Consider the following 10,799-nt stretch of genomic DNA (forward strand, 5'->3'; position numbering starts at 1 on the left):
ATAGTTCGCATGACGTTTGTTTGTACTGTTCAGATGTGAACGTTTGATTTCTGAAGAAGCTTTTATTTAAATTGTTGTTGCTACTGGCTTGGGGACTGTGGAAGCTTCTATTTGGGTCGTGTTGAACGGTTTTCGTTCTGACCATTTTTTTATCTACCCTTTCTGCGATTTCGTATTGGGTTATTAAAAAGTCTTTCATCTGTTGCCACGTTGGGCATTTTTTTCGAGATGAGAGCGATTGCTCCCACAAAAGTAACGATTTTTCTGGTAATGCGACGGTGCATATGTTTACCAGTATAGGGTCCCAGCTGGTTGTGGGAATATTTTGTGTCGATAAAACCGACAAACAATTACAAACAGTGGATTGTAGTCTAATAAATTCTTCACTTGTTTCTTTTTGAATTTTAGGCAAGTTTATATGTGTCGTTACTTGTTTATCGACCAATATTCTTTCATTTTCATATCTTGCTTTTAGAGCTTCCCAAGCCAAATTGAAATTGTCGTCATTTAGTGCGAACTGTTTAACTATGACGCCTGCTTGACCTTTTGTTTTGTATAGGTGGTGATACAATTTTTGTGCTTTTGATAATTTTGGATGGTTGATATATACGGCAGTGAACATGTCCCGGAAGGACGGCCATTCTTCATAACCTCCATAAAATATTTCTGTGTCACATGCGGGCACCTCGAGATGGATGCCTGAACTTGCCTCTTGACTTTGAATTTGTGGCAAAAGCCACAAAACACAATAGAATCTACGCAAAAGGAAGGAACAAATTCATGAGAAGTAACGGTATTTCCAATTCAAGCTAACTGAACGCAGACTTTCTGGTGCCTATATTTACTTGTTATTACACTAAAATCCCGTTATCTCAAATATGAAAAAAGGAATATAAAATTTTTGTTTTTGCATTTTGAACTTAAGAATATAAAGAAGAAATACATGTACAAAATTTGAACTGAAATATCTATTTACATTGTTTTTACTTCACTTAAAAAATAGTGTCGGGTGAACGCAGACTTTATTGGCTATGTGTATATTTATAAATATATTTAACGCACTTTACACATATTTTTCAAGTCACTTAGTTGTTGTTCTTGTTGTAGCGGCAAAGTTCTTCAGAATTCAGATGAATTAGCTGTAATTACCAGTTCAGTGCGTTAAACATTTTCTTGTGAAAAAATTACCCTGGTCGGTCCAATACCGGGGTGTTTATAGCTCTTTTGCACCAAACTCCTTTCAGCAGCGGAAAAAATAAAATACTTAATTTTAATGTATCACAATTTTTTATTTTTAATGCATGTGTATTAAAAAAATTTAAAAAAAAAGCTTTTTTTTTGGTTTGTTTTTTTTTTGAAAAAAAATTATTGAAAAAATTCACTGCCCGCTCACGGATTTGTAATATTCGCGTCTAAATAAGACGATTTAATAAAATTTCAGTTTTGAGGCCTCCTTAGTTTGGGGACCTAACTATAAATTTACCAAAGTAATATTTAAAATAGTGCTTCATAAAGGAGCGAATCAAATGTTTGAATATGTTCATATGCATACATGGAAAATATTTTTGACATATTTTCGTACTCTTCAAATTGTATAGTCAGTTCACCAGAAATCCATTATTTTTTCAATAGATGGCTTTTGTAATGAGAATCTCGCGTTTTAAAAGTTGGATCCGGTATACGGCGTTAGAAAGATTTTGAGTCCTCCTATTGGCTGAGATTTAGAAAACATTCCCTAAATTCGGGGTTAAAATGGGTATGTACGGTTATAAGAAGGGGAAAACTTCAGTTTAGCATCCCACGATTTCAGGTTCAATAGGGGTATGGTTGGATAGAGGAATGACCGCCGAAAACTTTTAGTGTTCGAGATATTTGCATTTTAAGTTGAAAATTTCACAAATTTTATTTTACAATTTCTCCATTTATGGTTAACTTTTCTTTTATATTATGCCCTTATTATACACTAACACTTCACTACAACGTTTCTACATATTAATTTTATATTAAATATTTAAATATTTGCTTTAAAAAAGCATTTTATTTTAACACAATTTTCGTTATATGAACAATAACAAATGGGTTCCATGTTGACATCTAACAAGTGTTGCCATATCTATTATATATATATATTTATATTTTGAAAACGAATTAATATGAACAATAAAAGAGGATTATACCCCAAATACATGAACTATAATTTTGTTCATTCCCTTCTATTGATAAATTATGGTATTGGATTGGCGGTAATAATTGTATATAATCGTGATCTGGAGAATCTCCTCTATCCAACCATACTCCTCTTAACCCTGAAATCGTGGGATGCTTAACTAAAGCCGACCCAGAAGAAGTTCTCCAGACTTAGAATATATATAAATACATAGTTGCCGTTGACTTACGTTTTTGAGCTATTTGCATTTAAAGGTCAAAAATTCAACAATTTAAAGACCCCGTTTCTTCGTTTTATATTGGATTTTCTACTTAAATTTTAACTTTTAATCCACTAACACTTCACTAAATCGTTTTTACACATTTATTTTATATTAAATATTGCATAAATAAAATTTACCTCTCCTATTTCCTACGGATACAGGTTTTCCAGATTGAGAATATAGGGCAAAATTTCGGTTTCTCCGGAGCACAGATCTGATGGTATGGACGAATAAGATCAAGAATATATACACATATCCCACCCTGATTTTTTTTTAGAGATTTGTGTTTGAAGCCCAAAAATTGTAAAACTAATAAATGCTATTTCAGAATGTGTCACACACGCACATTTTTGTTTGGTGGATATATACAATATAAAACAACATAAGCGTAAAATTCATCGTAAATCGAAAAATTGCATACTATAAATTGGTAATTTAAATACAAATGATTCACAAACCATAAGTCACCGACAGCTATGTGTATAAATATCCCTAAGTTGGAGAACCTCCTCTATCTTTACCTATTAACTTAGCAAGCTTAAACTCATTCGGGGGTTGCTATTCTAAATCCCAGCCAATATGCTGTGTAGACTTTTTGGTTTATAGTCAGAAATCTTACGGCCTACCATTATTTACTTCTTATTTGGATTTGAAATTAATGTGTTAGAACATCCACAATAAAAACATCTAAATAAAATTTTGGGAAAACTTTAGTTTAGCATCCCACGATTTCAGGGTTAAGAGGGGTATGGTTGGATAGAGGAGATTCTCCAGATCTCGAATATATATAATTATTGCCGCCGGAAACTTATAGTTTTCGAGATATTTGCATTTTAAGTTGAAAATTTCACAAATTTCATTTTACAATTTCTCGATTTATGGTTATATTTTCTTTTATATTATGCACTTATTATACACTAACTTTTCACTTCAGTGTTTCTACATATTTATTTTATATTAAATATTTAAGTATTTGCTTTAAATAAGCATTTAATTTTTACACAATTTTCGTAATATGAACAATAACAAATGGGTTCCATGTTGTCAGATAATAAGTGTTGCCATATCTATTGTATATATATATATATATATATATATATATTTTTTGAAAGCGAATTTAAATGAACAATAAAAGAGGATTATATAATTATATATATTCGTGATCTGGAGAATCTTCTCTATCCAACCATACCCCTCTTAACCCTGAAATCGTGGGATGCTAAACTAAAGCCCACCCAAAATTTTAATGAAAACGTTACTTTTTTCTATATGAAAGGTTCTTTTGTATATTGCTTTTACTGTTCTATAGTTGTGTATCGAATAATCTAATTTAGCCTTAACCTTTCCTTTATTTAAATGCTTGCCGGCTTTCTGAGATTGCATTTTTCGATAAGTATAGATTAACATTAGAGCCAGCAAAATCGACCATTGTATAAATTTACAAGTAACCAGTCCTAATACTATGTTCGCACCGAATTGAAATCCTCTTGAAAACACAATTTGTGGATTGTGGAACCAAAGTCGTTCTGACCGACATTGTGTGTTTTCGATGAGTTTTCATTGACAGTTCACACATCTATTTGTTTACATTTGTTATGTACCCTACAAGAAAAGTGACGGTCATCTGATCTCATCTCCTCCTCTCAATAGTTCTGCTTACGTCTTTCTCCAATCAGTGGATAGTTCTGAATGTAAAAATTCAAATGTAAATTAACAGTACTGACATATGTTGTTATTGTTGTAACGGTCCCCGTTTGGGTGATTAATTCCAGATTCGTTGTCGTCGAGGTCATCTAACGGGAGGCCCAGGAAACGAGCTGTTTCGACGCGGTCGGACCATAGGGAGAAGGGTGTTAGATGAGTGGGGTTTGTTGGGCATGCAAAGAGGTGGTTAGTGTCATGCGGAGAACCATTGCGCGCAGGACATGTGTTTGGTATGTCGGGGTCTATTCTGGATAAGTAGGAGTTTAACCTGCTACAGTATCCAGAATGAAGTTGCGCGAGGGTCACTCTGGTTTCGTGAGGCAACTCGAGCTCTACGTCTGCTATAGGTGGTTAGTGGTTTGACTCATAGTACGCCATTCACTGAGAGGGAGTCGATGAAGGTGTTAACGACTCCACTGTGAATGTGGTCAGTGACTGTCTGAAGTTCATAGCGTCCGAAGTCCGGTCGGCGTACTGTCTGATGTCGTCGACGTAATCAAGGAAAGACCTCTTGATGTTCCTAGGAGGCGGCTCCGCTACAAGCAGGCGACTACAGGGGTGGTTTCTACGAAAGCACCCTAGCAGAAACTGTTTGGAGAGGAGTTCGTTGTGTTCCTTAACCGGAAGCATACGGGCCTCACTATGTAGGTGTTCGATTGGAGACATCAAGAGGCATCCCGTGATAGTCCGGAGTGCAGCGTACTGACAGGTCTGAAGCTTCTTCTTCTGCGTGCCACTGCATCCAGGCGACCATATTGTTCAAAGTAGACATCTGTATATACGGCATAATTCAAATTTGATTGTTTGGGTTTGAAGTCGAGTAAAAATGAGTCTTCGGATGTATGCTTTTCAACATTTTCTTTCAACAAATATTTGCTCGATTTATTTTTACACTTATTAAAATTTCGTGAAGAAAGCGCTTGAGTTGCCTTAGCAGGTGGAATCTTGAATACTTCTGGCGATATAGGTATTAGTCGTTTATTTTTTCTAGAAATTTTCAAATGATTATTAAAGTTGCTCTTTAACTCCTTTTGTAAGCGTTCAGAGTTTTTAGTTAGAGCTACATTTTCAGCCAAATTTCCATTTCTCGGCTCGCTTGAAGTAGGGCATTTATAACCAAAATTAGTGTTCAGATTTATGTCATCCAAATCAGCTTCATAATACTGCTTCTGTAGATCAATCTGTGATTTTGTGCGATAACTGAAAGGTTGCGAATGTTCATCGCGGTATGCCCCTAATACATCATCATAAATAATTTTTAGAGCCACTTTCTGAGCGGTATATGTATGGAGGTTGATTCCATCATAAATATAATTCGTTTTCTCATTGGTAGCCTTTACTTGATTTGTTTTCAATTTGTTTTTTTGTTTTTCAGCATTTTCGGTTTTCGTCAATTTTTTGGTTGTAGTTGGAGGAAGTGGCGGTGGAGACGATGGAGGTTTTAATTTTCCAAGTTGATGTGATTGTATTGTGTGTTTAGCGCGTGCAACCAAAGTGTTGGACAATAAATTTTGAGTCTGCAAATTAATATTATCAGTTAACGAATTCGATGTTTTACTATTATTGACATTGGGCGAATAATTTTGTCCTCTGCTCTTTGAAGACGACGGCAAAATATGTTTGACACTTGTTGTACTTAAACTAGCACAAGATGAGATAGACGAAGATGAATTTGATGATAACGATGAAGCAGACAGAGACATATTTTCCAAGTACTTCAAAGAAATTTCAGGTGTTATTAGAGTTTCGTTAATGATCTCATTTTGTTGAGTTGCTTTCAAAGTATACCAAAGCGTGCCATATGATGATTTTGTAGTGGTTATATCAGATGCAATACGCTGAGCTAATGGATTTAAATTATAAAAATAATCTTGTGCCATTTGCAGATTTAACGAGGTAAACTGGAAAGCGGCCATTTTTATAACACTTATTTTTATGTAGCTCATACAAACGGGAGTTTTCACGACTTTCCTGATACTTCCATTCTAAATAATAGAAAATTGTGTTACTACCATCAGTAAACAGCTTTGATTACATGGCAAGTGGGTTACGAGATTCGGTGTTCCAGTGGAGTTAAATTCTGATCAAGAATGAAATCTCGAGTCAGCTTTAAGTTAAGAAATGTATCAGAAACTAGGTCTCCGGAAAACAGATAGAATTAACTCCAAGAAGAGAAGGACGGCTGAAGAAGTTATTTCTAATAGGTGGAGGGCAGTGTGACGACCACGGATGATAGAACAAAATCGAATCGACGATAAATTGTCAGAAGCAACTAGTTAGCGAATTCGTAGTTAAAGATTTACTATATAAGGGATGCTGGATTGTGCAGCATACACAGTTCTAATTATAGTGTTGCCGTGTAAAGAGCAACTAAGCTATAAGCCAGAATTTAGCAATCAAACCAAAAACAAATTTCGACCGCATATTTCTGGTAGTTGGAACTAGCAAAGCATTCCTTATATCGATAATCCTTGCTGAGGTACCATCAAGAATTGGCATCCCAATGGCCGTTGCATCATCTGGCATCGCAGCAGCTTTATTAAATGGAGGTAGAACAGCTCATTTGGCATTTAAGGGTCGTTAGGGACCTAACCAAAACTTTATCGGCAACATGTTGAAAAATGGTTTCTCAATATCTGGTTAGCAACATTCTGTCAGTTAAGTTCTGGTAAACTGTTCCGAATAAAGGAGCCTTGGTTAGTTTCTAACCAGAAAATTAAATGACACCTGTCCGCTGTAAAATCTTAAGTAAAAATCAGCAGCATAAATGGCTTTCGGACGGGGACTTTTTAGTCGTTCATTCTCATTATATGTTATTTGAGTATTCACAAGGTGTCATATTGTGTCATATCGCCATATTGTTTTATTCTTTTATGACTGTCATATCAACACTGTTGTTGTTTCCCATGCAAAATTGAAATACGACAAATACAACATGGCGAGGTATGTTTTTTGAGTGTACTATTTCTTCAGCTGTATATGTTTACGTTTTTATTGTTGACGTTTAAGTGCCTAAAATTAATAAATTAATTAAATTTCATAAATTTCTTTAATAATATGGAAGGAAACCATGATATTCCAGTAAATTAAGTTAAAGAAAAGTAAAAACCAAAACGCCGCCATTTCAACATAAAGAAATTTTATTTTTGTCACTTTCTCGGGGCATTTTTGTATTCTTAATTTTTTACTACTAGCTGGTGAAGTGTATTAATATTACACAATATGACATACAACAATTAAGGGGTGCTCACATGTGTCGTATTTTTTAAGATTCTTGAAATACGACATAAGACATAAGACAAAGCTTGTGAAATGCCTATATGCATATTTGCATTCATATATGCATATTTCATACAAAAAAGAGGTAATAACCTTAATATTTCCGAAAATTATGTAAATATTCCTTTGAAACCGAGCTCTGTTGCAACCATGCAACGCATTTTAAAATGAAAAGAATACGACGAATTGCATAGCAACGAGCTGTTACGAAATAGATCACATAGCGTTTCTTCGTTTTTCCTCCTCGTCCCCTCGCTTACGAAAACCGGTTTTGACAGCAAAAAGAGTCCTCTTCTAAACATGTAGATATACAGTTATGCGTGTTCACAATGCAAGTTTGTTCACACTAATCAAACTATTTGTAGGTAAGCTAACCACAACTTGGCGAAAACGGTTCTGTCAGTCAAAGCTGGTGTATTGAGAAAGTGGGCCTTATTTTATTAGTTTATAATGAAAAAGTTTAAGTGAAATGAATAGAATAATGTTGCGTAAAAAAATTTGGATTATATTCAACTAAACGCATTCATCTATTGACAATTATTATGGTTATCGAATTCACTTCTCCCACAAAAATTTTTTGACACCTTTTATATCCGAAGGAACATTTAAAAAACTCGTTTTTAATGGGTTACTAGAGGATCTCGTACACGAATTGCTGTGGCTAAGGTATACATTATTTATAAACTATTCAATACAGTAAAATTGTATTTATGAATAAAAACGAAAACGTTATTGCCGGTGTAAGAATAACCCCGCGGATACTTCCAAATTAGAAAATTATTGATACTACTTTTCATCGATTTGTTATTAAGCTCAAAGAAATATTAAATATATTATGTTGATTTTTTTTTATAAACTTTATATTCAAGTTGGTAACTAATGAGTAATTTTCAAAGTTGTTAGTTGATAACATTTGAGTAATGGAAGAAGGTAGATCATTCTTAATTTTTAACAATAATATTCATAGTTTTTCTTTATAAACATTTTCAAATTCAAATTGATTTAGCTCTTTTGTATTGCATTGTACATCTGGCAGTATCATTGGAAAACGTGGCAAGAAGACCATTTCTCCATTAAATTTTCAAGTCAAAATAGTTGCTACAGTAATATTTTTGATTACCAAACGTGTACCGTTACATAATTAAGATGGATTCAAATTACGCTGAATAATAATAGGTGAACCAATTTTTAACCTAAGATTATGTGATGAAATTCCGAGATTCTAGATAATATATTGTTCCAATTTCCATTCCATCTACAGTAGTTATTTAAAATGCATCTGGTAACTTGCAACAACTATTGCAACTGGAAACTATTTTAATCAACTTCTACATTTTTGGCCGCTAGTGTAGTTAGTTGATCCAAAATAATAAATTTTTATTTTTCGGAACGTACTCTCAATTAATTAAGCTTTTTTTTCGTTATACACTGCGTACTTGTTAAATTGTATTGTTTCTTAGGGTGGATCAGTTTGTAATTGCTTGCACACATTTATGGTCCATTGAAGTGTTTCACCATCCATGATAAGACAGCACCACTGAAAACTTCATCGTTGCCGTTTAAATCGTGCATTGTTCTGTGCAATGCTTAGAGAATATTTGTGAGCTATTATGCTCTCATCTCAAATTATAATTGAACTTTTTATCAACACTGCTCTATTCCGCTATTTTTTATATTAGAAGTTGCGTTTGGTTATTTTTGAGTGCCTCTGCGTCATTCGTCGATAATTTAGCAAAGTAGCCGCAACGCCTTGTCGATCCATGCGATTTCTTATCGGTTCCACATGGCGCGTCCTAAAAAAGACAGCCTTTTTCGGTAGCAACATCCACTATAACCCATATATTTATCTATATATACAAAAATTACTGTACTCTTGCAGTTGCAATTATTATTATTATTTTCTTTTAAGTTCTAAGCTATCTCCTCAGCCAAATCGGTTAAACCGTTCTAGTGTTATTAATAGTCTAACTAACACGACTCGTTTTTGTATACACTTCATTTTTCAAAATCAATATATTTTGTACTTATAAATTCAAACAAATACAACTTTCGCATTCAGAATTCCTTTTAACCATTCACTTAATTTCATTTATTCTAATCATTTCACTTAAAAAATTTCCCCGAAAAAAGTAACGGGGAAATCTTGTATTTATCAATCTTGATTCCTTTCAGCATTCCTTGTAGGCTAGGAGAAAATTATTGATAATTTGAAAAGGGAATTAAAAGTTCAAATCTAACGCGTTTCTTGAGTCATGGTGTAGATGAGATGGAATCAGATTCTCTGTTCAGATGACTCCGCTGAAGCTCTTTAAAAGTTAAAGTTTTCCTCTGACCATTCGGACGATGTGTTGGGTGCATTCAATTCGACTGCGAATGTAAAGTGTTGGTGTGTTTATCGTCGAGGAGACAAGCTAGAGCGTTATAAAGTTGGATCTCAACCTGTGTTCCTGTGTGTTAGGGTTCCCTGAGCCAATAGCTCATCGATTGTTCTTTGAATTTCCAACTTCGCCATAAACGAGAGTCTTCTCGAACTAGTGTACACGGGATTTAATTTTCATTGAGTAAACATTAACTTTCGGCCCTTCTCGTTTAATTGTGCATATATATTGTACAGTGGTAGCAGACTGGCAACTAGCTAGTGGGCTTCTATATAAATCAAGAAAGCGAAGTGCACGAACAAGTTTTTCCGAAACACAAAACTTATTTTGAGCTCTTATGTTAAATAACTCATTTGGGTTAAAACTAATTGTCTTTGTTTGGCCCAATGCTATTTGCATTTTGTTCAAAAGGTCACGCCCAACCAGCACTGGTACAACCACATCTGAATCTGGCAAAATAGAAAAATTGTGGAGCAATTTGTGCTGACAAAATATAAATTTACATGTGAAAATACCATAAATTTTTAATTGTTTATTACCGATTCCACGATATTGTGTCAACTTTTGTTTACTGCTGAGTTTTACTGATTATGACACGTAAGACCGTTTTATGAAACTAATGGGACCGCCAGTATCCAATAAAGCAAAAGAGGAATTATACAATATAAGTGCACTTTTTTTATTGAGGAAGGCAACACTCACCAAATTATTTGAAGAAAATCGTTCTGCCTGTTGACGGACTTCAGGATTTGCATCATCTCCTACAGCGGCTGCAATATTCGGTTGTTTCCTGGTGTAGCGAAACGAGGACACTTTTGGCGTGTGTGGCTGATTTCGGAACACATGAAGCATGAATTCGGTGGACGTCTGGGAGCCGTACAAGCATTCTGATGCCATGTTGAAAGCAACTAAAATAACGTACGCTGCTTATATCCACTTGTCCACTTAAAGCTGGTTTGGCCTTTGTCTGGATGGTCGCTTGGACTGTGAAAGTTTTCCGCTCGGTACA

General features: G+C 34.5%; 1 protein-coding gene across 1 annotated transcript; it reads right to left on the reverse strand.

The window, feature by feature from the left end:
• Nucleotides 1-4,599: 4,599 nt before the first annotated feature.
• On the reverse strand, nt 4,600-6,104 carry LOC138858152 (uncharacterized). Its single transcript, XM_070112681.1, has one exon. It carries the CDS (start codon nt 6,077-6,079, stop codon nt 4,799-4,801), a length of 1,281 nt encoding a protein of 426 aa, XP_069968782.1. The 5' UTR covers nt 6,080-6,104; the 3' UTR covers nt 4,600-4,798.
• Between the last annotated feature and the right edge of the window lie 4,695 nt (nt 6,105-10,799).

The sequence above is a fragment of the Bactrocera oleae genome, chromosome X (assembly GCF_042242935.1).
Source record: "Bactrocera oleae isolate idBacOlea1 chromosome X, idBacOlea1, whole genome shotgun sequence".
Taxonomy (NCBI): Eukaryota; Metazoa; Arthropoda; class Insecta; order Diptera; family Tephritidae; genus Bactrocera; species Bactrocera oleae.

Excerpts from the sequence above, each read along its gene's own strand:
- LOC138858152 (XM_070112681.1), bottom strand. The coding sequence starts at position 6,079 with ATGAGCTACATAAAAATAAGTGTTATAAAAATGGCCGCTTTCCAGTTT.